This window comes from Zingiber officinale, chromosome 3A (genome assembly GCF_018446385.1).
Source record: "Zingiber officinale cultivar Zhangliang chromosome 3A, Zo_v1.1, whole genome shotgun sequence".
Classification (NCBI taxonomy): Eukaryota; Viridiplantae; Streptophyta; class Magnoliopsida; order Zingiberales; family Zingiberaceae; genus Zingiber; species Zingiber officinale.
The window spans coordinates 39,355,505-39,383,429 of record NC_055990.1 but is presented as its reverse complement, the minus strand read 5'-3'; the positions used below and the strand labels follow the sequence as shown (position 1 = coordinate 39,383,429).

At 37.4% G+C, this 27,925-nt stretch overlaps 1 protein-coding gene across 7 annotated transcripts; it reads right to left on the bottom strand.

Moving 5' to 3' along the window:
• Positions 1-7,410: 7,410 nt before the first annotated feature.
• Positions 7,411-27,635, bottom strand: LOC122051767 (proteoglycan 4-like). Of its 7 annotated transcripts, none has more exons than XM_042613035.1 (10): positions 27,520-27,635; positions 16,256-16,819; positions 15,877-15,930; positions 15,358-15,530; positions 11,937-12,089; positions 11,409-11,591; positions 9,270-9,422; positions 8,699-8,833; positions 8,178-8,360; positions 7,411-7,840 (listed from the first exon to the last, which is right to left on the bottom strand). In XM_042613035.1, exons 2-10 carry the CDS (start codon positions 16,795-16,797, stop codon positions 7,665-7,667), a joined length of 1,752 nt encoding a protein of 583 aa, XP_042468969.1. In that variant the 5' UTR covers positions 16,798-16,819; positions 27,520-27,635; the 3' UTR covers positions 7,411-7,664. The 7 variants fall into 7 exon arrangements, with proteins under 7 accessions (XP_042468969.1, XP_042468967.1, XP_042468968.1 ...); XM_042613033.1 differs by lacking the exon at positions 27,520-27,635 and adding an exon at positions 27,347-27,464; XM_042613034.1 differs by lacking the exon at positions 27,520-27,635 and adding an exon at positions 27,347-27,464 and having other exon boundaries at positions 8,699-8,830.
• Positions 27,636-27,925: the final 290 nt, after the last annotated feature.

Here is a 27,925-nt window from a genome sequence, read left to right as displayed (position 1 = left end):
TGCTAGAGATGAGAGAAGTTTCTGGGTCTTCTTCCTTGGCACTCCTGTGAACTCAAAAGTTGGTTCACCTTCTGGACTAAAAATCACCTTCCTTCTGCGGCAGTCCACCGAAGCACCATACTTGCTGAGGAAATTCATACCAAAAATGATATCGAAATCCTGCATGGCGAGAACTATCAGATTCACATATAGCTCTCGGTCTGCAATTCTGACCAATACGGCTCGGAGCCACTGATTGGATTCCATGACTTCCCCAGAAGGTAGGGTTGTCAGGAACTTGGAGTTCGTACTCTCTGTAGGCACCTGTAAACTACTGGCAAAAGGTATCGATACAAAAGAATGGGTCGCCCCAGTGTCAAATAGTACAGTAGCTATGTGCTGGAAAATAACTACTTGACCTGTTACGACCGTGGAGGCACTGGCAGCTTCTTCTTTGGTGAGGGAGAATACTCTGGCACCATCAAAGGCTGGAACTGGTGGGGCTTCTAACCTTCCTTGACTGATATAGGGTCCCTCCAATGCTGCTTCCATGTGGTGCAACTATGCAGGCTGGCCTCCATATTGCAATGGCTGTGGTTGAGGTGCTTTGAATTTGTTAGGACACTCTTTAGCCATGTGTCCTTCCTGACCACAGGAGTAACATCCAGTCTTATCCAAAAGATAGGCTCCTGGATGTGTTCTCCCACATTTGGGACAGGGAGGAAACTTGGTCTGCTTGTTTGCTGGTCCTCCCTTCTGGCTACCTCCTGTGTTCCACTGCTTCCTTTTACCTTTGCCTTTCCAGTTCTGTTTACTTGACTGTGATTTCTGGCTTCCTGCTGTCTTGTCCTCTGTCTTCACTAGCTTATGTTGCGCTCGTTGTGCCTTGATGTTGTTCAGGTAGTGTTCAGCAATTAATGCTCTACTGATCAACTCTTCACCAGTCTGGGGCCGATGAGCTCCACTGCTCACATTCAGTGCTATCTGGGGTCTCAACATTCTGAGCATCAGCCTGACTCGCTCCTTCTCTGTAATTACTAGCTTTGGGCAGAGACGAGCTAGTCTGTTGAACTTCTTGGCTGCTTCCTCCACTGACAGGTCACCTTTCTTGAACTCTATAAACTCCTCGTAGTGCTTGTTGGTGATCTGCAGGTGGAAGAACTCTTCATAAAACTCTGACTGAAAATCAGCCCAACTCATCTGATCAGCCGCTCTCTTGGTCTTTATCCTCTCTCACCACATACGAGCATCTCCAGACAGGCAGAAAGAGGCGCACTTGACCTTCTCGACTTCTGGCCAGTCAAGAAGCTCCATAGTGCTCTCTAGTGTTTTAAACCAAGCCTGGGCATCCCAGGGCTCAGTCGTGCCTGAGAAGCTCTCTGGTTTCAGCTTTAGCCACTGTATAAGGTAAGCTTCTGGTCTCTGAGGTGCTGTGACGGCTCCCAGGGCAGCTGGTGGAGTCTCAGTTACCACTGGATTCTCTGCAGTGACAGCTGGAGGAGGGGGGGTACTGCTTGCTGGTTTGCCAACAGATTGGCAATCACTTTCTGCTGCTCTGCTACTTGTCTCTGGAGCTGAGCAACCACTTCAGAAAGATTGGGCTCAGTTGCTCTAGGCTCTTCATTCTCTCGAGCTGGTTCCTCAGTGTGAGTAGTACGGGGACGTCCTCTTCTTGCCATCTAATTATGCAAGGTAAAGGCTTGATATCTTACTTTAACCCTTCTAATCATACATAAATATGAATAAAGAAAAGGGAGACTAAATCTTCTATCTTACTTTAGTACTAAAAAAAAAACAAGTACTCTATACTGCAGTTAATAATAAGGAAAGCAGAATAAAAAAAGGATTTAAATACTTTCTTACTTGGAGACGGCGAGGATGATGTTGATGTGTGTGTGATGCTGGAGAATGGAACACTGCTCTGATACCAACTATAACGACCCACCCTTCTTACTTCTACTCTCTAAGGGCGAATGTTACCTAACTACAACCATCTATCTAGTGTCACTGACGCTATTATTAGAGTCAGTTAGATTTATCACGGTTCAGAGGAATTCCTACCGAAAAATTTCGGCAGAGTCTCCCCTATACCGGTGACCAAATCTATAATACACAAGATATATACGCAACCACATGCGACTGGATCACATTTTATTCACAACCACTCAGTAATAAATTCATATTATAACCAAAAGACTAGTCTAACAACAAGAACTAAACACAATCTCCCAGAATGGAACATATTAAGTTACAATCTGAATCAAACTCAATCACAATCTCATAATTTTCATAACAGAAATTAAAGAAAGGAATTAGAGCATAAACTCTAAATAACTAAGTCCTGCAGGTTTGCTAGAACCCTCTGGATCTCTCCATAGTCCAGTCACCACACACATTCATCATCACCACCACCCTGTCGCCTCCCTTCATATCTTAGCTTTTCCTTTATCTGCAGTAGGAGGAAAGAAAACAAAACTATAAGCGAAAACGCTTAGTAAGTACTAATCTATCTCACAAAACTCGAAGTGCATAAAAAGTAATGCAATAATACTGAAACTGAAATGCTAAAGCAAATCTGCATGTGCTCATGGTATACAGAAAATGAAACTGAATACTAAACATGCTCACTATCTAACAGGATAATAAGAAATCAACACTGTAAGCTTAGAATTAAAGAAACTAACTTTTTATTTATTCTAAGCATAAAACTTGTTTCAATTTCCTATATCCTTGTAATAGAAATTAATCTTTTAATTTCTATCTTTTACTTTCTTCTTCTTTCTTTCTTCTTTTTAACTTTTCTTTTCTTTGGGCCCAGGCTTAGTACCATCTTTGTTTTGCGCGCTCTCTAATAGTGACTGAGGTAGCGAGCCTCTAGTCCTATGAGGTAAAGACCTTGGTCTTACCAGGGCCAAGACCTTGGAATTGGTCACCTGGATTTATTTAACGACAACCTTGGAAGTCGGGTACTAGCCTCTTACTTTAATTTACTAGTTATCTCTTTTTAACTAGACTCTAATCTTTTCTTTACTCATTTTTTTTTCATAATCCTTTATTAGAGTTTATTGAAATCCTTTAGATATACCTAACAAGTATTGGATTACAATTAACTAAGCATGCTATATAAAAACAATACAAGGGAGACAAATCTAAACTCTCTCTAAGCATGTTATACAACAAGGCAAAAGAAAGCAAATCTGGACCTCCTAAATATGCTGTAAATAAAGGAAAAATAAGCACATCTGAACCTACTAATCATGCTACAGAATAGAGCAAAAGAGAGTAACTTTGGGCCTTCTAAACATGCTGTAAAATAGGCAACAGAATGCTACTTTAAACTTTCTAAACATGCTACAAATAAAGCAAAAGAATACAACTTCAGGCTTCTTTAACGTGCTATAAAATAGGCAACAGAATGTTACTTCAAACTTTCTAAACATGCTATAAATAAAGCAAAAGAATACAACTTCAGGCTTCTTTAATATGCTGTCCAAAGCTAATCCCTAAACAACCTTAACTCTGTACAATATGATCTTAAAGCAAGGAGATTCAAGCATAAAACACAACTCAAAGAATTCAACAGCAAGCCAAAAGAATGTATCCTTAGATGAACTCACGGCAGCAACATGAGGTAACCATAGCAATCTGTACGGTATGATCCAAAACAGGGCAGCAAAGAACCAACCGGAAACTCAACTGTGCATGGCAAAATCCCTAGCAACAATTAAGGATAGAATGCATAACACAACAACCCTAGCATACAATTCTACCCGACACCCAAATTAAGGTATCAGAACCATGCTTCATGCTCAATTAGCCTAAACGAATTTTTTTTTTATTCCTTTGTGAAGCTCACAGCAGAACCTCAAAAGAAAACCAAAGTCCCCCAATTCTTTTCACATAGAACTCACGGCAGCAACCTAAAAGGCTTCCAAATCCACACAACTTCAATTCCGAAAGCTAAGAGATCAAAGCAATACTCGGAACTACTCCTACTACAGGTGAGTAGTACTTACCGACGATTCTTGGACTTACAACCGAGAAAAGGACTCTAGGGTTTCGGCTAGCTTCAAATCTTGGTGTTCCTTTTGTGTCCGCGTGCTCCCTTCGACGAGAGAAGCTTGGGTCCAAGAAGATCTCACGGAAGTGTCCTTGTCCGACCGCCGGAGGCGAAGCCCGAGCTGCGGCTGCAGTTTCGCCCGAGAGGAAGTCGACGCCGCGAGAGAGAAAGGAATCGCGAGATTAGGTCACGGGAATAATCCCCTTCTCCTCTTAACTTATCCCTTTTTATAACCTAGGTCTAACTTTGCCCTTTACTATAACTTGTATATATCCCGCTTCATACTTATTAACAAACCACGCGTAGCCCAGTTGGTTGGCTGCGTCCGGTTAGGTCGGGTTCGGCCGGAGGTCTTGGGTTCGAGTCTCACCTTCAACGATTTTTGTCAAAACTTCTTTCTTTTTGTAAACCTACTAAATAATCTCCAAAAATTACGTAAAAATACTCTAAAAATTTCTAAAAATCTCTAAAATATTTTAAAAGCATTTCCAAATATTTTTATGGACTTTTAGAACTTGAAATGGGAAAAATTAGGTCGTTACAATAAAATTGGAGAGGAAAAATCAAGAGTGTTGATACTTTGCAAGCAGAAAAAAAAACAAAGCAAGCTGGGGAACGCTAAAATGGTTTGAGCACAGGAGCATTGCATTTACTTCCCTAAAGTTTATAGTGGCTGCAAAGTGTTATATTCTGCAACTTCTGCTAAAATTCATGTTCTAGTTGATACTGTATGAGTATCAATTACTGTAAAGTGAGCTGTTACGTATAACTAATGGCCATCTGACAGTACAATTTTTATAGGAAAATCACTTTGTGAAATGTTTAATTCAGTTTTAAGATATATAAAACTCAAGCAATGACTGAAATACTACTGAGTACAAAAAATTTGAGAACAAGCCATGGGATGATGGTTTAGATGAATACGTGTTCGTATTAAGTTCATGGAAATAAAAAGACAGGAATCTAACTTGATCAGTAAATAGATAGAAATCCAATACCATCAATATATACAATTACTACGATTTCATCTCCAAATTCTCAAAGAAAAGATAAATGCAAGGTTGTCAAAATCTCATTTCACAATATTAGAGTGAATAATGTTGGTGGAATGCAAGCTCAATAGCACAAGCTTCATTCAATCTGAACAAGTTCAAGGGACATGTTTATAACATAAATTTTGACAAACAAATGTCAACATCATCCATAAATAAAAAAAATAAATGTCAACATCATCCATAATTACATTTTTTTATCACATTACAACACTAATACTACTTAACTAGGCCAACCAACAAACAAAACAAGTATATAGCCAAAAGAATTAAATTTACTATCACTAATATCCAGACCATAAGCAGTACATTCCAATTTCCCATATTATGACCAAGATAAGCAATGTGTTCACTCCCCACCCTTGACTTCGCTTTTGGCAATATCCTAAAATGTATATCATTAGTGTCTTCATTTAGTATAGTATCAGACCTCACCCATTTTAACCATCCATGATGCTTACATCCATAATATAATCTTCCTGGGTTCTTGATTGATCTAGAGACTAGCACCAATGCTCTTAGTCCACAGTCCTTGCATCGCACAGTTTTATATTTGATATGGTTGATGCTGCTGTTACTTGATGATGTCATTCAAGCACAACCTAAAAAGTAAAATTTGACCAAATTAAGCTAAACAATAGCAATTTGCTTAAGTAATGGGAAATCACACAATTTTATGATAAATTTGACCAAATTAAGCTAAACAATAGCAATTTGCTTAAGTAATGGGAAATCACACAATTTTATGATAAATTTGACCAAATTAAGCTAAACAATAGCAATTTGCTTAAGTAATGGGAAATCACATAATTTTATGATAAATTTGACCAATTTGCATTAAAAGTAGCCATAATTTGTATTAAAATACCTAAATTTTATGACATCATATTTTGTAATAAGTAAATATCAGTGTTTATAGTGAGACAAATTAATGGAAAAGTGTCATGAAGTAATGACAGATTCATGATAACATGATAACGGACCAGTGTCATTTTGAAGAATGCAATCAGCAAGATTAAGAAATGATAATGAATAGATGCTATATAATAATCAAGCAACTGATGTTATCCAACTAAAAAATAAATGTTACGATCAACAAAAAAAATAGCAGATTAGGAAACACACGGTTGTCACCATGATGGAAGTAAGCAATTCATACATCATATTAGGCCTAAAATTTCCTTCAATTCACAAAAAAGTGAAACATTTCCATCGGTACTCAAACAAACAAATGTATTTGCAAAAACTTAGCTGTTAATTATTTTATTTATTAATCTAGTTACTTAGGTATTCAAACCAATTAATTCTTCATATTATCGATCCAACCTGATAAAAATTGACATTATAAGGTGCTCATTGAACAACAATCTAAGTAGTTAATATTTTCTTAGTTTACTATTTTACTGGAGAAAAAAATTCTTACAGTACGTCGTATGTTAAAGGATAGATTTATATTAGGACGTGAAAGGTCACAACCCTCAAAATTTTTTTAATAATATTATTTTTATATAGAAATTTCTTTTATTTTCTTAATATATATATTATTTTACCTATAGTTGGTCTAATGTTAAGTTTTGATTTCCTGTTAACATACTTCTTGAGTTAGAATTTTGAAGGACTAAATTTATCTCAGCATAACCGAGATAAATATCTTCATCATATATTAGTCATTATTCCAAAGGTTAGTAGACACTCATAATTTACCTTCTCCGTATTAATCCTGAGACAGATTTATAAGGACGCTAGGGACGAACGTAATCATCCTTTACCACCATTGAAGGACTAAATTTCAATTTTTTCATCCTTTATTTTAAATATTTCAACTAAATATATATTATAATTTTGAAAGTTTAGAGAGATCATTATTATATAATAGATTTAATAATTATTTTCATGATTTAATATATAATTTCCTCAAACTTAAAATTCTAAATCCACATGTGGATAGATCTAAAAACATTTTTACTCATATGCGATAAATAATTGTAGATGCATCCCAAGATATGCAACCAATGAATTTCAAATCAAAATATATAAAAGGGCATTTTTATACATAAAATTCTCATCAATGTATATCCCAAAATCAATTAATTCACAACCTTATCTTATATTACAATAGACAATCAATCAACAATAGATTTATTATACGCAACTTTATCTTATATTACAATAGAATGTTTTCGTGATTCAAACCCGACGAGGCTTCCCTTCAAGCCAAAATATACCAACAGCGTAAAATATTTTTTTTCCTCAAAAAGAAATATCTTCATACTCTATGGTGTTTATAAAACTAAGGGACTTAATATAACAATTCCCCAAAGTAATTTATTTGTTTTTCTCACAAAAATATTAATTGCTATGTCTATTACCTTCTTGCATGTGACCTAGCATAAATGGAAGAAAAATGGGAAGACAGATAACTTTAAAATCTCATATGCTAATCTGCCACAACAACTGTATCCCTATCAAAGTTCAAGAAAAGTCATCCTTTTGTGTCTGCATTTGATCTTTCCTATCTATCTCACTGAGCATGAAGTTACAAGTAAATGAAATAGGGATAACAAGCTAAAGCATCACAACTCGCAAGAAGATGCATTTGCAAGATGCTCGTCCTTAAGCTTCATCGATACCGGTAGAGTTGATCCGTTAGGAGGAGAAACTGGTTCTTCAGGAGTTATACTTCGTGATGAAGGTGCACCGATCGTCAGGCCTTTACAAGTAGGAAGATCGACCCAAAACAAGGGGCTAACTGCAGGAAGAAGACCCAAATCATGTGTGAAAATGTGCATCTGATATTTGTTTACAACAATTAAAATCACACTGAGGTGAGAAAAATAATCCATTATATGGCAATCCTCCTCTTGAAGAGTTATCACTTTTAGATATAAAATTTTTCTATGCAAGAACTTTGTGTGAAAATGTAGCATCCGATATGCTTATAACAGTTAGAATACACTGAAATGAGAAAAAAAAGACATCCATCATATGGCAACCATTATGTGTAATTGACTTTTTCTTTGCACATTACATACAAATTAAGGATAAAAAACTAGCAGATGAAATAAGATGAAAGTATTATAACTTACACAATGGGTTTGTAGGATGCTCATCTTTAAGCTTGATCTCTTCTGGAGGCAAAGAAGTTGGTAGTGTCCATTCGTTTGCAGGAAAAGGAACTGGTTTTTCGCAACAAGCATTTAGCGGAGCTGGTGCACTACCAAAAATTAGCTCTTTATTTGCAGGAAGAGTAGCCCATGTAAAGGGATTAACTGCACAAGGGAAGACCTAATCAATGTAGTAACCTACATTTGATACTCCTCGAATCGATTTCAAAGTTGGGAAACCACAAAAAGGCATCTGTTATAATGCTAATCATACACTTGGATCTAACATGATGCTGATGGATAAAGAGATGCAAAAGACAAAAAGTAGCTGCATTCATTCAAGAATTGTGTATGCTGATGGTGATGTGCTTTTGTAACAAGAACTCTATATCCCTGTCGAAAAACTAAAGTGCATACTTCACCATCTATGAACTTTGACCTTCACACATGATATATGAGAGAGAAAAATAGTAACAACAATAGACTGAAACATCAACACTCACAAGGAGGTGTGTGTGCAGGATGCTCATTTGTAAGCTTCGTCGGTTCTGACAGAGGCACATCGATCAGTGGTGTTGATTCATTTAGATAACAAACAGGTTTTTCAAGGGAAGAACTTGGCAAAGTTGGTGCACCTACTAATAGCACTTTATTTGTATGAGGAGCAGTCCAAAATAAGGTATTAACTACAGAAAGAAGACCAATCCATAGTGTTATAATGTAACTTCTGAGATTTAGTATAATTTCTAGACTGCCGGACATGAGAAAGAATAAGCATCATTATGACTACTATAATTCTCTTGCATCTCCCTTAGTGTAGGAGGAAAAAGCAAGGATAAACATTTTTTTTCCTTTTGTATCATTTTTTTTAAAAGATAGCCGACCCCATCCAACCCAGTGGGATAAGACTTGGTTATTGTTGTTGTAATATCATTTTCTTACTTCAAATCTTATATGCTGATGTCATGTCAGTGTTTTTCAAAATAAAAGATGAAGAACACTATCCCTATCCCTCATGGTGTGCATGACATGCAAGGGGAAAAAAAGAGTAAAAACACAGGACTGAAGCATTACAAGATGCATTTGTAGCATGCTCATCTTTCTGCTTCATTTGTTCAGACTGAGGAATGGCAGTCGATGGTTCTGATTCACTTGGAAGAGAAGGAAATGGGTTTTCAGGAAATGTATTTGGTGAAGCTGGTGTAGCAGCACAAGTCAATGGATTAACTGCAGAAAAAAAAACATATCGGTTAATTGTAATAATTTAGTTTGTAGATTACTTGCCACAATCTCAAGAATTCTGGTAATGAGAAGGTAGAAATGACCGATAGAATTAAAGTTCCGTACAGAACAGGAAAGTATACATGTCATCAATAGAGTTTCAAAAGAATTGTAAAATATTTCTCCATTCCATCTGGAATTTGATAGTGCTAATAACCACATACACCACCATGACAGTCTTTCTTTCTTTCATTTTTTTTAAAATTTTTTGGCAAAGTTAAAATGCCTACACTAGACATTTTGTAAGCCTCTACATTTTGTAAATGCCAAATTTCTCAAGATAAAATCCTTAACATAATATGGATATGAGCAAAAATACCAAAAAATTCCATGTAAGGCAAGTCAATCAATTAAAATTAAAGGTGAGAGAAATGGAAATTTAATGAAAGGCGTGAGATGTGCAAACTAAGAAACATATTTGACATGGGTAAAAGGAGCAAGAGATTAAAGAAGAGATTAAGATTCTGCTACTAACTGTCACAGAAATGAAGATGAGATTTAAAAAAAAAATGTTGAACCAGCTAACACCAAACCTAGGGTGAAAGGAAAATGAGATAAAAGAACAATAGACGAGAGGAAAGAGTGAGGGAGATAATGAGGAAATAAATAAAATTATAAAACAGTTTCCAGTATAGCAATTGACCTGTTATTGTTTATTGTATATGTAAGTTCAAATCACATAAACAATAGGTTTTCTTGGATATTATTATGGTGTGACATAGTTGAAACTAACCATTCTAGTAATTACCAAATGCAATAATAATCAGGATGGCTAATCTCAATAGTGTTGCTTGTGCTGAGCAGTATCAAGCCTTGACATGTTTATGCAGAATTCAGGTGTGTTTATTTTTTTAGCTTATTTTTAATTGATTAAGTAATTGTTAGGCATATCTTAGAAGTAAATGAGTAAATTGGCAGAATACTATAAGAGTAAATCATATATGTATTTATCTCGATATACATTAAAGTAAAAAATAACTAAAAATATATTTTCAATTAAACTGTCTAATTAGTATAATATTACTAAAAGTATAAATCTAAGTAAAAGACTAGTAAATGAGTGAAATCCACTAGAATTCATCTCGCCATGCTTCAACATATGCCAAAGCATATCAAGTAACCGTACGATATAATACAAAAAAAATAAAAAAGAGCAGTTCGGTGCATGAAGCTTCTACCAATGTAGAATCCCGGGAAAGAGTTAGTCTTATGTTGCTTTGCAAGAGGTTGTTTTTGAGACTCAAATCCATTCCATGACCACTAGGTCATCCAGCAACAACTTTACCGTTACGCCAAGACTCCCCTCCAACAGTACCATATAATACAATAAAATTGTAATTCAATTGATTACATTTGTCTTGAAACTTGCACACCATGGTGCTAAATCAATATTATTCTCGTTGGAAACCGACAATTCGACACAAAATGATACTTTAAAGCAATTAACATAACTAAGTGAAAGTGGAGATTGTAGCAATTAACATAATTGAGTGAAAATGGAGATCTAGTGTAGCAATTAACATAACTGAGTGAAAGTGGAGATTTAGTGTAGCTCTTTATTTGCAGAAAGAGTAGCCCATGTAAAGGGATTAACTGTGTAAGGAAGACCTAATCACTGTAGTAACATAACATTTAATACTTCTCGAATGAATTTCAAAGTTGGGAAATCACAAAAACACATCTGTTATAATGCTAATCATCCACTTGGATCTAACATGATGCAGATGGATGAAGAGTAACAAAGACAAAAATTAGCTGCATTCATTCAAGAATTTTGTATGCTGATGGTGATGTGCTTTTGTAACAAGAACTCTATATCCCTGTTAAAAAAATAGAGTGCATACTTCACCATGTATGAACTTGACCTTTGCACATGATGTATGAGAAAAAACAAAAATAGAAACAACAATAGACTGAAACATCAATACTCACAAGTAGATGTGTGTGCAAAATGCTCATTTGTAAGCTTCATCGGTTCTAACGGGGCCACATAGATCAGTGGTGTTGATTCATTTGGATAAAAAACAGGTTTTTCGGGGACGGAACTTGGCAAAGTTGGTGAGCCTACTAATCTCTCTTTATTTGTATGAGGAGCAGTCCAAAATAAGGGATTAACTACAGAAAGAAGACCAATCCATATAAGTGTTATAATGTAACTTCTGAGATTTCGTACAGTAATTTCTAGACTGCTGGACATGAGGAAGAACAAGCATCATTATGGCTACTATAATTCTCTTGCATTTGCCATAGTGTAGGACAAAAAAGCAAGGATAAACAATACTCTTTTTTTCCTTGGTATCATTTTCTTACTTCAAATCTTATATTCTGATGTCAGTGTGTTTCAAAACATGAACGTTGTGTGTTCATGTAAAAGATGAACACTATTTCTATCCCTCGTCGTGTGCATGATATCCAAGTACAGGGAAAAAAGAGAGTAAAAACACAGGACTGAAGCATTACAAGATGCATTTGTAGCATGCTCATCTTTCAGCTTCATTTGTTCAGATTGAGGCATGGCAGTTGATGGTTCTGATTCACTTGGAGGAGAAGGAAATGGTTTTTCAGGAACTGTATTTGATGAAGCTGGTGTAGCAGCACAAGACAAGGGATTAACTGCAGAAAAAAGACTGTATCAGTTAAACGTAATAATTTAGTATTTGAGATTACTTGCCACAATCTCAAGAATTCTGAAATGAGAAGCTAAAAATGAACCATCGAATTAAACTACTGTACAGAACATGAAAGCATACATGTCATCAAAAGGGTTCCAAAAGAATTGTAAAATATTTCTCCATTCCATCTGGAATTTGATACTGCTAACCACATACACCACCATGGCTGTTTTTCTTTCATTTTTTTTTATTTATTTTTTGGCAAAATTAAAATGCCTACACTACACATTTTGTAAGCCTCTACGGTAGAACTGCAAATGTCAAATTTCTCTGGACAAGATACTTAACATAATATGGACATGGGCAAAAATACCAAAAAAATTCCATATAAGGCAAGTTAATCAATTAAAATTAAAGGTGAGAGAGATGGAATTTAATGAATGGCGTAAGATGTGCAAACTAGAAAAACATATTTGACATGGGTAAAAGGAGCAAGCGATTAAAGAAGAGATGAAGATATTCTGCTGCCAACTGTCACAGAACATGAAGATGAGATAAAAGAACAAGAGACAAGAGGAAAGGAGGGAGATAATGATGAAATAAATAAAATTTAAAAACAGTTACCACTATAGCATTTGGCCTGTTATTGTTTATTGTATATGTAAGTTCCAATTACATATACAATAAGTTTACTTGGATATTATTGATGGTGTGACGGTTGAAACTAACCATTCTAGTAATTACCAAAATACAATAATAATCGGGATGGCTAATCGAAATACTGTTGTTTGTGCCAAAGAGTATCAAACCCTGACATGTTTCTGCAGAATTCAAGTGTAATGTTTATTTTTTTATCTTATTTTTAATTGATTAAGTAATTGTTAGGCATATCTTAGAAATAAATGAGTAAATTAGTAGAATACTATACAAGTAGATCATATATGTATTTATCTTGACATACATTAAAGTAAAAAAATAAAATAAAAAACCATTTTCAATTAAACTATATAATTCATATAATATTACTAAAAGTATAAATCTAAGTAAAAGATCACTACATGAGTAAAATCCATTTGAATTCATCTCGCTATGCTTCAACATATGCCAAAGCATGCCAAGTAACAGTATGATACAATACAATAAAATTTTAATTCAATTGATTACATTTGTCTAGAAACGTGCACACCATGGTGCTAAATCAATATTATTCTGTTTGGAAACCAACAATTCAACACAACATGATATTTTAAACTAACTAACATATCCAAGTGAAAGTGGAGATTCAGTGTAGCAATAAGGGGTCATATTCAAACTTACGATGTTGATTGACACGGCAAGAAAATTGAATATGCCTTAGCACAATATCTAGAGAATAATAAAAAATTAATTAATTTTAACCCAATCACATTTGAATTTGTGAGGTTAATTTGACACTAATGCTAAATGGAGCCCAAATTGAGGAAAGGGATGAAGGAAGGAATTATTTTCGTATCTACTTTTGTAGAAAAGAGTAAGGCAACAAAAAGTAGTAACTTGGAGATTCTTTTCCCACTTTCAGTTCCATAAAAAAGTGGGTGGAAGAGAAGGGGAAATAAGAGAAGTGGGGAAATCAATTTAATTATACACGTTTTAGGAATGACAACTTAAGGTCACTTTTGCCATTTTGTCTAATTTCTCTTCTTTCCTCTTCCCTTCCCAAAACTCTTCCTATCTTCCCCGCTCCCTCCCTTCAAGTAGACACAACATGCAAGAACATATAATGTCTTAGTACAATATATAAGAAAATAGGTTGAACTGAATTCATATGACGGGCATCAATTCATATGACAGACTTGATGCCATTAGCTCATTACATTACAATTTATGCTGTCAGTTTTTTTTCTCACATCTCATTCTATCCTCATTCTCCAAAATATTTTCTCAGATCTCATATACTATTAACTTCCATTTTACCATGGAAAAGAGATTAACAACTTTTTTAGTAATTATGACCAAACAACAACTTAAGAACGCAACTATTCCCCTAACCATTAATAGTCTACAATTAATCTCTTTGAATAATGGAGGCTTTCATTCCATGTATTTCTCAATAGAAATAATTCACATACCCTTAAATTATGATTTTATTTACAAATTTTCATTTTCTCATTGTGCTTTGTATGTTATTCAATGAGGGCAACCCGGTGGAAGAAGCTCCCGCCATGCAGGGTCCTGGAGATGGATCCATTGTACGCAGTCTTATCCTATTTTTTTGAATGTTATTCAATACAGGGATAAAAAATCATTCTTGGTTTGTGATCAAAACATATAGTTCCCTTGGTCAACTGGCACATGAAACTGATGTGATGTAATCTTCTTCTACAATGATTCTGCAGAACCACAAGCATAACAAAGGAAGAATTCTTCTATGATGCTCCGGCTTAGACAAGGCAAGATGAGGTGGCATGAAGCTCTAGGTAGTCGCTAGCTGAGGTTTCTTTCACGATGCTCGAATTCTAGTAAGGTGAGGAGAGGCAACACAGAGCTCCAAATAAGTTACATCCTCCTACTCCTTAATTCATCACTCCATAACAGTAGCCACCGACACTATGTGTTAACACACCATCATGACACTAGTATAGTATTATTCTGGTAATGATGCTTCAAAATTTGGTTCAATAAACTAAAATTAGGGTCAATTTAATTTTAGTTTGGCTTTTAATTTGTATTATATAATAAAATGAACTCCGTCTCAGTTCACTCCTATTTCCAAATACAGTAGAACTATTACTTATTTAGTTGATCTTCTATATTAATTTAAAGGACTTTTGTTTATATACTATATTTATATTGCTTTAATTTTCTTATGGGGATTTTCTATTTTTTTTTTCAAAATATTACACAAACACTAGTGAGTCGAATAACCTTTCTTATTTTTATAAATTGTGCACTATCTCGGAAAAACTCCGAGAGATATGTTTAAAATGGTATAAATATGTAATTAGACGACCAATAAATGTTTTAACTAAACAATGTGAAACTATACAAATGTGCATATCAAACGAGAAAGACCAAAAAAGACTTGTTTAGCAATAATAAAATAAGATAAATTTATTTAAATATAAATGATGATATAGTAGGGAATAGAGCCCAATAGCGTAGAAAGATTCATATAGCCGACCCCACCTAGTGGGATAAGGCTTGGATGCTGTTGTTGTATAAATAGTGTTACAAGCCACTTTAAAAAAACCATGATCCACCATTGATTACAACAAATTGTATGCCCTCACCTTCTTCAACTTCAAGGAGCTGTTGAAGTAGAAGATCACTGCCATCAGAAGAATTCATCAAACGTAAAGGACGTTTCCTCACATAGTTCTCCTGAAGAGGCCTTGGGGCCTGAAATGAAAACTGAGAGAGAGTTACCCCTTGTCTAGCATACTCTGGATGTTCAACCAAAAACCTGCAAGATTCAAATAAATTAACCAAACATGAAGACGCAACATATGACATAAACAATGCATCCATTTCCACCTTCACTATATATCACAATGATAAGCAATGACATCAAATACCACTATTGATAATATACTATTAGCTCTTTATTTGAGCCGTGTAACAATTAACAATCTTAAATCATCAACATAAATGTTAGTTGTAAAAAATAATATTGATAATCTTCTATTAGCTCTTTTGTTTGAGCCATGGACAAGTAATGCATGCAAGGACAGACAACTACTCATGTGCACGAATATATACAAAAAAACATTGAATAATTGCAAAATTAAAATTGAAAAACTGGATCACACCTTTGAACTTCAACCATGGACCGCAACTTTTTTCCAGATGGAGCAGCATAATACCTGCAAAAAGAAAGCATATAAACACTTGGCACCTTGAAATTGGTTAAAATGCATCGACTTGGAATGACTATTTAGATGACTCAAGATTATAAGAACAGTTGTATGTTTTAAAAAACAAATTTTTGAGATCAAGTCTTTTGCAATAAATACTGAGTTCAGCCAAAAAGCAAATTCATTACAAGAAAGATCCATCTGCACCTACAATATCTTCAGAACAACAAAAAAAATGCATTGTTTAAGGAATAGCACTTTTTTTTTTATTCTGCTTGAATTAGTTAGAGAAAATAAAAGGAGAAAAGAAAGACATGGAAATCCAAAGACGTACACATCTGCAAATTTTGTGCCTCCTTCACCTCTGATTCTAAGCAATCTTTCCCAACCAGAAGGAGGTTGAGCAATGTTTGGTTTATCAATTGCCCAGACTCTACTGCCATCTTGAGATATGTCTTCAGGATCTTCACATTGGATAGCGGGACGCCATTCTCTAGCATGTTCACATACAAAATATTCATCCAATATCTTTTCACGTATCTGTTCATATTTTTCTTTTGTTGGAATTATCCTCCATTTGAAACATGAAGCACATTGGATAGTGAATGTTCCAATTGCTGAATAGGCACGACTGGAAGGATTTGGAACCAAGAAGTTTCTGAAGGGAGTATGATTCTCAATGTGATTAGTAACAACAGGTGTTTCATGACTTGGACCAGGATCATAAAACATCAGTTCTTTTGAATGGCTTTCGATAGATTGATTGCCACAATGCATTAGATCAGCTTCAATCATATGTAGTGACCTTTTTTTACCCCTTTTAGAAGACCCAGGGGATCTGTGACCAAGGGGAGAATCTTCCAAATGTGACTGCATTTGAGTTGCCACCTTCAAAAACCTGTTTGACAAGAATATTGTCAGTAGGATTGCAAATATTTAATTTTGCACTCAAATTTTTTTTATCGAAATGTGATTTATTAACATGCCCACAAACATACAACAACAGGGATGAGTACTAATATTTTAGACACTCTAGCTCCTTTTGGTTTCAGCCTTGTACTAGAGATGTTTAAACATGGTACATAACAAGATGAAATTTTCCACATACACCGCCTATGTTAGTTAGAGCCCTAAGCCAATCATTTGATGATTGTATGGACTCATGTATATCATATTCTTGTATATTAATAAAGGCATTTGTTTGGTTATTATACTTATTTATATTAGTGCCAAATAGACTAAGTATAATAGCGTCCTTGAGTAGAAGGTTCATACCTATATCAATCGATTAGTTGAATCGATAGTGAGATGATATAGGGAACACTACTCTAAATCATTCCTAGTCGAGTATTAGTATTCAGGGACAATGTTAATACAATAAGACTAGCATGTAGGTCAGCTCGATGACTTGATCTCACAAGTCATGGATATAGAGATATCAAGCTGACACATGGGTATGCATTAGAGAATGTATACTGAATGACCCGCCATGAGAAAGTATCATGGATCGTTATATGAGTGTCATATACTTTCTCATGTGACTATTAGTATGACTATTAGTCCTTAGACCTGAAGTCACCATGGATCCCTACATAAGGAGTTATGTACTTTGGTTTCGTCAAACGTCACCCGTAACTGGGTGGACTATAAAGGCGATTACTGGGTATATAACGAATTATGTAGAGGGATGTGAGTGATGTAGATGGGATCTATCCCTCCCATATGACGGGAGCGACATCGGTATTCTTGATAGAGTGAGACCACTAAGTGCATGGCCATGCCCAAATGAGTCAACATTAGATGTTGAGCTCATTTGATCGAGTGAGTCTACTTGGAGTTCAAGATTTAGATTGATTAGAGGATGACACGGTCTATGCCTCATATTGATCAATCTAGATGTCTAGGATAGAAGGACACTTGTCATTATTTTGTGAGTAGTCACAATTGGTAGTCACAAAGGTGATGTCGGATCTCGACATTCTTGTAACTTGGGTAGTAATGATGTGTTGCTAGATACCGCTCATTACTTATGCTCCTAAATGGGTTTAGGGCATTGTCAACGTTACAAGAACCTATAGGGTCACACACTTAGGACAATTAGATGGAGATTAGGTTCATATGATGAACCAAGAGGATTAGATTCATTTGATGAATCAAATTGGATTAAGAGTAATCCTAATTGGGCTAACTTGGATTCGAATCAAGTTGATTCATGTATTTAATGAGTCTAATTTAGATTATGACTTATTAAATCAATTTAATTTAATGAATTAGATTCATTATATTAAGTTGGCTCGAATCAAATGGTTGGATTAGATCAACCATGGTAGAGATTGGGTCAAGTTTGACTTGACTAGAGAAGGAAGACCAAAGGTCAATTTTGACTTGACCTTTTGCCACCTCATTGGTGAGTTGGCATTAGGTGGACCAATGATGATGTTCCACATCATCATGGTGTGCCACCTCATGGAAGTTACAAAGCCATTTTCTTATTAACTTCACATTAATTGCATTTAATGGGGAGTTACACTTGATGAGATGTGGCCGGCCACTTTTGAATGCAAATTGATTTTCATTCATTTCATTCAAGTGTGGTGAATCTTCCTCCTTCTTTCTCTCAAGCTTTCCCTCTCCCTCTCCTCCTTGCTTGGCCGAATCTCACCAAGGTGCTAGCACACCTTTGTGTGAGGTTTTCTCCACCTACGTGTCCGTGTGGATACTTCTAGAGGACCGGCGCTTGACGGTCTAGAGATCCGGCAACTCCTTGGACGAGCGGGATAAGCGAAAGGCACGCTTCGAAGGTATAACCCTTATCTAGTGTAGATCTAAAGGTTTTACAAACTCGTACAAGAAAAGATTTTTCGAAAAGTTTTGTTTACGAATCTTTGCACGGATCTACGGCTTTGGGTGACTCGGGGTTTCCGCGACGCGAAAAAGCGATTTTCGCAGCCCGATGAACCCAACAGTGGTATCAGAGCCACGTGCAAAGACTTGTACGAGTTCGTTTGTATTTTTATGAAAAATATACCTTCTGTGATTTTCTGTAAAAATTGAGTTTTTAGAGTTTTTATGATTAATTTTTCCGTAGAAGCGAAGCACAAGTGTCTCGGCACTTGTAGGCTTCGGCTACCGGAAAGTTTTCTTTTAAACGGCTTCGTTTTGCCCCAAATCCGTTTGGGACAGCGGGGTCGGGTGCCATTAGATCGCAAAGGAGCAACTCACGATAGCTAGATCGTGGGTAGGGGCATTGCCCCTAACCCCTCAAGGGAATTTGCTCCGCGATTACACCCGAAATCGCTAAAAACGAACCCGCCGGGAAGATTTTTCCGAAACGACAATGTCTCGACCCAAATCGTTTTGGGACAGCGGGTTTAGGCGCTGTTGGATCGCAAAGGAACCCTCGCGATGGTTAGATCGCGGGTAGGGGCGCTGCCCCTGGGCCCCGCAAGGGGATCCGTTCCGCGATTGCGCCCGAAACCGCGAAATTTTACTCATAAAAATTGTAAAAATTAATTTTAAAATTATAGAAAATTATGAAAAATATATAATTTTGAATTATATATTAATTTGTGATAGTCATGGCCCAAAATACCCAATAAGATTGGATTTGTGTTGTAATTCATAATACGGCCTGCGTGCCGTCATATGATTGTGTGTGCTGTATTTTTTTTTTTTTTTCTCTTATTCTGGTTGTAAATTAGATTTAGACTCGAATGTAACTCGAGTTTCAAATTGTAATGTACAAATTGGAGCGGTGGAGGGTCCACACGAGACGGAGTTCCGAGGCGGGCACGAGCAACACAAGGTGGTCAAAGGGAGGAGCTTGGAGAAGCTGTTGACCCTAGGTTGACCATTCGATCTTCTCATTGGCTTGAGAAGATCGTAGTAGGGCCATGACTAAATCACAAATAGATTAATTAATTAATTGTTATGTATCTGATGCATGTTTAATAATTAATTAATTAATTAGTGCCTTAACGATTAGATTAGATCTAAGTCATGCACATGATGCACCCTTGCGATTAGATTAGATCTAAGTCGTGCACAAGATGCATCCTTCTCGATTAGATTAGATCTAGATCGAACCAACTCTAAATGCCTAACCGTGTCGTGATACCTATCACTACCTCGATCACATGTATTGTTGAATCTGCCAAAGCAGAGCAATACATATTATCTTGGTAGGGTACGGAGGGACAATCTTGGTCCCGCCTATCAACGCATGGGTGAATACAAACTCAATTAGATTGGGTATTCCTAGTTACTCGGTTGGATCGAGTCAACTATAGGCATTATTCCAACGGTTGGAAAAGATAGGTCAAAATCACATCTATATTAACACTCGGGCGTATTAGCCAAAGCTAACTCGAGTTTTAATATAAATGCGGATATTGATTCTATAAACAAGAGTTGCATAGAGATGTAATTGGTAATCGTTACCTACCGATCATACTAAGCCTTGGGCGTATTAGCCAAAGCTAACTCAAGGGTTAGTATGATGTGGATCTTGTCCCACATGAATTATAGTATTCAGTGGGAGCATCTTTTAATTAAAGGCCTAATTAAAAGATTTTTAAAAGGAATATGATATTTATTTCTGCAAATTTTCTGTTGTAGATAACCATGACGTCGAACACGAATTCCTTCTCCCTGCGATCTGTCCTTGAGAAGGACAAGCTCAACGGAGCGAATTTCCTGGACTGGTACAGGAACTTGAGAATAGTTCTCACCCAGAACGAATCAGACGTTCGAGCCCCATTCCCGAGGCTCCTCCCCGCCAATGCCCCATGAATGCAAAGACGCTAGAAGCATCAAGACGACGATTAGACGTGTCTGCCTAACGCGACCACGAACTCGAGCTTGAAGCAACACGAGTTGATGGGTGCTTACATATGGTCGAGCATCTTCGCCAACTATATCGTGGACAAGCGAGGTATGAGAGATTTGAGATCTCTAAGGCACTGTCAGACGGGGCTCCCGTAGATCCTTATGTACTCAAGATGATTGGGTACATAGAGAACCTACAAAGACTGGTGTTCCCACTGCCAAGAGTGGCCACTGACTTGATCTGCAGTCCTTGCCGGATAGTTATAGTCAATTCGTTCTCAACTATAACATGAACGAGATTCCCGAGCTACTTAGTATATTACGAACTGCGAGATTAACCTTAAGAAGGTTAAGCCCATTCGACGGTCCGAAGCACAAGGCAAGGGCAAGCCCAAAGGTAAGGGAAAGTCCCAAACCAAGGGCAAAGGCAAGGCATCAAGCCTAAAGGAGGGTCGCAGGATGCTACCGCTTCCACCGGGCCCGGAAGAGGAACCGCAAGGTATACTTGAGGATCTTAAGAAGAAGCGAAGTGACACTGTATATATGTTATGTAAGTCAATCTATCTATTTCTACATCATGGGTATTAGATCGGATGTGCTTCTCACATTGTACTGAGAAATAGCAGAGCATCGCAAAGGGCGAGGTGGACCTACGAGTAAGCAATGGAGCACTGTCACTGTAGGAACTTATCACCATCTCCGCCTCCGAGCTTGTCTAGATTTAGATGATTGTTGTTATGTGTCCGCTCTTACTAAGAACATAGTTTCAGTTTCTTGTTTAGACAAGAAAGGATACTCTTTATAATAAAAGACAAATGTTGTTTTTATTTGAAAGATATGTTCTATTAGAGTGCACCACTAATAAACGGACTCTATATTCTAGACCTTGAGAACCCTATCTATAACATTAGTACCAAGAGGTTCAAGTCAAACGACATGAACCAAACCTACCTCACTGTCGCTTAGGTCATATAAACGACAAACGCTATCCCAGCTAAGGATGGTTTTGGACTCATTTGATTTAGAATCATACGAGATATGCGAGTCATGCCACGAGGCAAGACGACCAAGACTCCCTTTAGTGGGCGTAGCGAGAGGATCTGTTAGACTCATACATAGTGATGTATGTGGCCCTTTCAACGTCAGTAAGAGGTTATAGGTACTTCATCACATTTCTTGATGATTTCAGAGATACGGTATATTTGATGACACATAAGTCGGAATCCTTTGAAAAGTTTAAAGAATTCAAGAATGAAGCATGAAACCAACTTGGTATTAAAATACTTGATCGATCGAGGTGGTGAATACTTAAGCCATGAGTTTCGTGACTACTTAGTCGAGTGTGGGATTTTATCCCAACTCACTCCTCCCGGAACACAGTGGAACGGTGTATCCGAAAGGAGGAATCGTACTTATTAGATAGTACGATCTATGATGAGTCACAGATCTTCCGACATATCTACGGGATATGCACACGACAGCTTTCATACTCAACCGAGTTCCATCAAAGGCCGTGATAAAGATACCATATAGGATATGGATCGGAGAGATGCCCAGGTGTCATCCATGATTTGGGACCGTGAGACTTACGTACGACGCCAAGTCTCGCACAAATTAGGACCCAACTCCGACAAGTGCTATTTCACCGGATATCCCAAGGAAACTAAGGGATATTATTTCTACATTCCCAGTCAACATATGTGGCAAAGATCGGGTCTTTCTAGAAAGGGACTTTGCTTTAGAAAGACTAGTGAGAGCGTTCGATCTTGAAGAAGTTCAAGATGCGAACAAAAGACTAACGCCTCGATGGAAATTGAATGGAACCACAAAGTGGTGTGGATAATGTTGTTCCACAAGGAGTTGAGGAACAACAACCGGTTCAAGTAGACATACCTCTTCGCAGGTCTGGTACGTCGTCAGCCGGAGAGATACTCATTTCTCTTGTCGACCATGACGACATTGTGCTCATAGAGGACGAGCCTACCACCTATCAAGAAGCTGTGATGAGACCAGATTCGAGAAATGGCTAGAAGCCACGAGATCCGAGATGGAATCCATGTACACCAACCAAGTATGGACTTTGGTTGATCCAAGGGGTAAACCCATTGGGTGCAAGTGGGTCTTTAAGAGAAAGACCGATATGGATGGACCTATCTATAAGGGTCGCAGTAGCTAAAGGTTTCAAGCAAATTCATGGTATTGACTATGATGAAACCTTTCTCCAAGAGCGATGTTTAAGTCCATTCGGATCACGCTTGCTATTGCAGCCTACCATGACTATGAGATTGGCGGATGGATGTCAAAACCGCGTTTCGAATGGAAACCTACTGAGGATGTGTACATGACACAACCCGAGTTTTGACAGAAATAAAGTATGTAAGTTTCAACAGTCCATTTATGGACTAAAGCAAGCTTCGGATGGAATCTTCGATTCGATGATGCGATCAAACAGTTTGGTTTCATCAAGAACGAAGACGAGCCTTGTGTCTACAAGAAGGTCAGGGACATAGTTGTCTTCCTCATATATATGGATGACATACTACTCATGGGAAGGACATCCTTCAGTCTGTCAAGACATGGCTGGGGAGTCGCTTCTCAATGAAGGACTGAGGCATCCCGCATTCTAGGGATACGGATCTATAGAGATAGATCTAAGAGATTGGCTTAAGTCGAGTACATACATCGACAAGGTACTCCTTCGGTTTGCCATGCAGAATTCCAAGAAGTGTCGATGTCACATGGCGCGAGTCTTTCGAAGACTCAAGGTCCCTCTTCTGGAGAGGAGAGAGACCGTATGGATCGATCCTTATGCCTCACCCATAGGATCGATCACGTACGCCATGCTATGTACTCGACCGATGTCTCGTATGCTTTGAGTACGACGAGCAGATACAGATCCAGGTGAAAGTCATGGATAGCGGTCAAGAATATTCTTAAGTACTTACGAAGGACTAGAATATTTCTTGATATATGGAGGCAATGATGAGCTAAGTAAGGGTTACAGTGATGCCACTTTCAGACCGATCGGGATGATTACCGATCGCAGATCGGTTCGATTTTGCATGAATGGTGGTGTCACACCTGAAGAGTTCGCAGGATACGATGGTGATTCTACAACAAGACGAGTATATTCAGCGCATCGAGGCGAAGGAGGCGGATCCGCAAGTTCATCATCGAACTTGGGTGGTTCTAGTATCACGACCAGTTGAGCTCTATCGTGACAACAACGGAGCTATAAGACGAAGGAACCTCGCTCACACCAGCCGACCAAGCACATACTACGCTTCCATCTCATTCGAGAAATTATCGACAGAGGATGTGAAGATTTGCAGAGTACCCACAGAGGCTAACATCGCAGATCCCTTGACCAAGGCTGGCACGGAGGAAGCATGATGGTCACACTAGTCTTTGGCCTTAGAGCCTATATTGATTGGCATTAGTGCTAGTGGAGATTGTTAGTTAGAGCCCTAGAGCCAATCATTTGATGATTGTATGGACTCATGTATATCATATTCTTGTATATTAATAAAGGCATTTGTTTGGTTATTATACTTATTTATATTAGTGCCAAATGGACTAAGTATAATAGCGTCCTCGAGTAGAAGGTTCATACCTATATCAATCGATTAGTTGAATCGATAGTGAGATGATATAGGGAAGACTACTCTAAATCATTCCTAGTCGAGTATTAGCATTCGGGACAATGTTAATACAATAAGACTAGTGTAGGTCACTCGATGACTTGATCTCACAAGTCATGGATATAGAGATATCGTCGACACATGGGTATGCATGTATATTGAATGACCCGCCACGAGAAAGTATCATGGATCGTTATATGAGTGTCATATACTTTCTCACGTGGCTATTAGTATGACTATTAGTCCTTAGACGAAGTCACCATGGATCCCTACATATGAAGTTATGTACTTTGGTAACGTCACCCGTAATCGGGTGGACTATAAAGGCGATTCGGGTATATAACGAATTATGTAGAGGGATGAGTGATGTAGATGGGATCTATCCTCCCATATGACGGAGCGACATCGGTATTCTTGATAGAGTGAGACCACTAAGTGTATGGTTACGCCCAAATGAGTCAACATTAGATGTTGAGCTCATTTGATCGAGTGAGTCTACTTGGAGTTCAAGATTTAGATTGATTAGAGGATGACACGGTCTATGCCTCATATTGATCAATCTAGATGTCTAGGATAGAAGGACACTTGTCATTATTTTGTGAGTAGTCACAATTGGTAGTCACAAAGGTGATGTCGGATCTCGACATTCTTGTAACTTGGGTAGTAATGATGTGTTGCTAGATACCGCTCATTACTTATGCTCCTAAATGGGTTTAGGGCATTGTCAACGTTACAAGAACCTATAGGGTCACACACTTAGGACAATTAGATGGAGATTAGGTTCATATGATGAACCAAGAGGATTAGATTCATTTGATGAATCAAATTGGATTAAGAGTAATCCTAATTGGGCTAACTTGAGTTCGACTCAAGTTGATTCATGTATTTAATGAGTCTAATTTAGATTATGACTTATTAAATCAATTTAATTTAATGAATTAGATTCATTATATTAAGTTGGCTCGAATCAAATGGTTGGATTAGATCAACCATGGTAGAGATTGGGTCAAGTTTGACTTGATTAGAGAAGGAAGACCAAAGGTCAATTTTGACTTGACCTTTTGCCACCTCATTGGTGAGTTGGCATTAGGTGGACCAATGATGATGTTCCACATCATCATGGTGTACCACCTCATGGAAGTTACAAAGCCATTTTCTTATTAACTTCACATTAATTGCATTTAATGGGGAGTTACACTTGATGAGATGTGGCCGGCCACTTTTGAATGCAAATTGATTTTCATTCATTTCATTCAAGTGTGGTGAATCTTCCTCCTTCTTTCTCTCAAACTTTCCCTCTCCCTCTCCTCCTTGCTTGGCCGAATCTCACCAAGGTGCTAGCACACCTTTGTGTGAGGTTTTCTCCACCTACGTGTCCGTGTGGATACTTCTAGAGGACCGGCGCTTGACGGTCTAGAGATCCGGCAACTCCTTGGACGAGCGGGATAAGCGAAAGGCACGCTTCGAAGGTATAACCCTTATCTAGTGTAGATCTAAAGGTTTTACAAACTCGTACAAGAAAAGGTTTTTCGAAAAGTTTTTGTTTACGAATCTTTGCACGGATCTACGGCTTTGGGTGACTCGGGGTTTTCGCGGCCCGATGAACCCAACAGCCTATTGCAAGAGAATTTTTTATCTTAGAAGTTAGATGAGAACAGCCAAGTGCACAATGCCCAACCTTTATATAAATCACACACTTCCTTTTTTATGTTTTAAATCTCACATATTCTGCAATACCTAAGCACCTAACCCATTACAGATTATGAAAACCAGGGATGTTCCATCCATCCATCAAGTGTATATAAAGAAGCCCTCCATCCTATTCTTCCTGAAGGAATAGCTTCTCATCATAGTAACACAGGCACATTGTGAATATTAGCATGCTTGTTCCAGCGGTGTTTGTCTATGTCAATGCGTAACACTTTTTTTTGTCTTGGCCTCTCTCTTGATTTTAGCATGTCATCCTTGAGCAAGGGCCATGCTAACATGTGTTGCATTATTCTGATTATATCAGATATCTTTGAAGGGACTCAATGCTTAGCTCTATATAAAAATGGTCAACAAGCAACAGCTTCTTTCTTGACTATAACTTTTCTTTTCTCAGATCATTTCTTGAGAAGTAATTCATACTAACTGAAGAATTCAATCAAACATTGATAGTGCTGCTACATTGAATATTTTGTATGATAATGTCGATTCTGAGATACTTATTCTTGGCTTTCAAAAGTCAAATGTGGATATCCTTGTACATAAAATATACAAAGGAAGCAACTAAAAATCATCAATCAAATCAAGAAGGCACCAACCATCTTAACTAATCAGCAGAAATGTCTTAAAAACATACACAGGAGATGGCAAGAAAAACATTAAACAATTATCAGGGCACCAAAAGAAAGGCTCGAGTTCGCAAGTACTAGAAGCGTCTAAAAAAAGGAAAGGAGGATAAATTAAGAGGACTAAGAAAAAGGTTAAAGGTTAGAGTTTTCAAGTGTTTTAGAATGCGACACATAATCTAATTTTTATAAGGTGGAAACTCTAGGAAAGCTGTATCATCTGCAACTGTGTTTGTCCAATTAGGATATACCAAAATTTTCTCTGTTCCAAAAAACATTTTATTGAGTTATTTTATTTTCAACTCCAAGACATAGACTCGTTTGCATTTATCTAAACACTAGTTCAATTTTGTTGAACAAATTAGGATACATTGAAATCGTTAAACATGCACACCATTACCAGATCATGAACTTATGGTCTGTCTTGATGCACCTGAGGCTGGCTAACTACAGAAAACATGTTGGCATTTAAAGTAACTATTGTCTTGTGCCTTATTATCCATGGAGTAAAATGGATTTAACCACGCATAATGCAACTGAGAAGAAACACCATTTATCGGCATACAGAAGAATCTATCTGTCTATCGCACTCGATTTATTGCCAAAACGATTCTACAAACTCACATAAAGTTATGCCAGAATATGCATCAGTATTAACGAGGGCAAACGGAACTGAGGAATCCAATCTGATGCAGCAAAAACATTCCAAAAGTCGCCCCTCTTTTTTTTTTTTTCCAAATCAAACAATCGCATTCAAATCTTCCATAAAAGATTCAGATTAGAAACCTAAGGATCACCTGGTATTTCCAAATCACAGAGGCCTCATCCGGCCCTCGCACATGGAAGCAATCCCGATATTTCGGGGAGAGAGAGAAAAGAGAACAACCCTCATTTTTCTCTCTTTCCTTTTTTTTTTTTTTTTTTTTTTTTTTTTGGCCTTTCCTCAACTGTGCTGGGCTTGCCCAACTTCGATGACAGGGAGGATGGACGAACGGCTCTCACTGTAACAGTGAATCGTCACCAACGAAGTATACTTACGGCTCTACCTACGTCGTGACTCGTTGTCATAGGGCAGCAATGAGTGAACCCATGTTTACCCGAAGCATATGGCGGGTAGAAAAGTGAGCGACGAATGGTGAGTCGGCAGAGGTCAGAGTCCCGCGGTCGATGAGACGATGCGATGTACCTCTCCAAATCCAAGTT

Excerpts from the sequence above, each read along its gene's own strand:
- LOC122051767 (XM_042613033.1), bottom strand. Across the intron at positions 15,931-16,255 it reads GGCACAAAATTTGCAGATGT|GTATTATGCTGCTCCATCTG; the intron begins GTACGTCTTTGG and ends TTCTTTTTGCAG. Across the intron at positions 7,841-8,177 it reads GCATCCTACAAACCCATTGT|TTAGCCCCTTGTTTTGGGTC; the intron begins GTAAGTTATAAT and ends TTCTTCCTGCAG.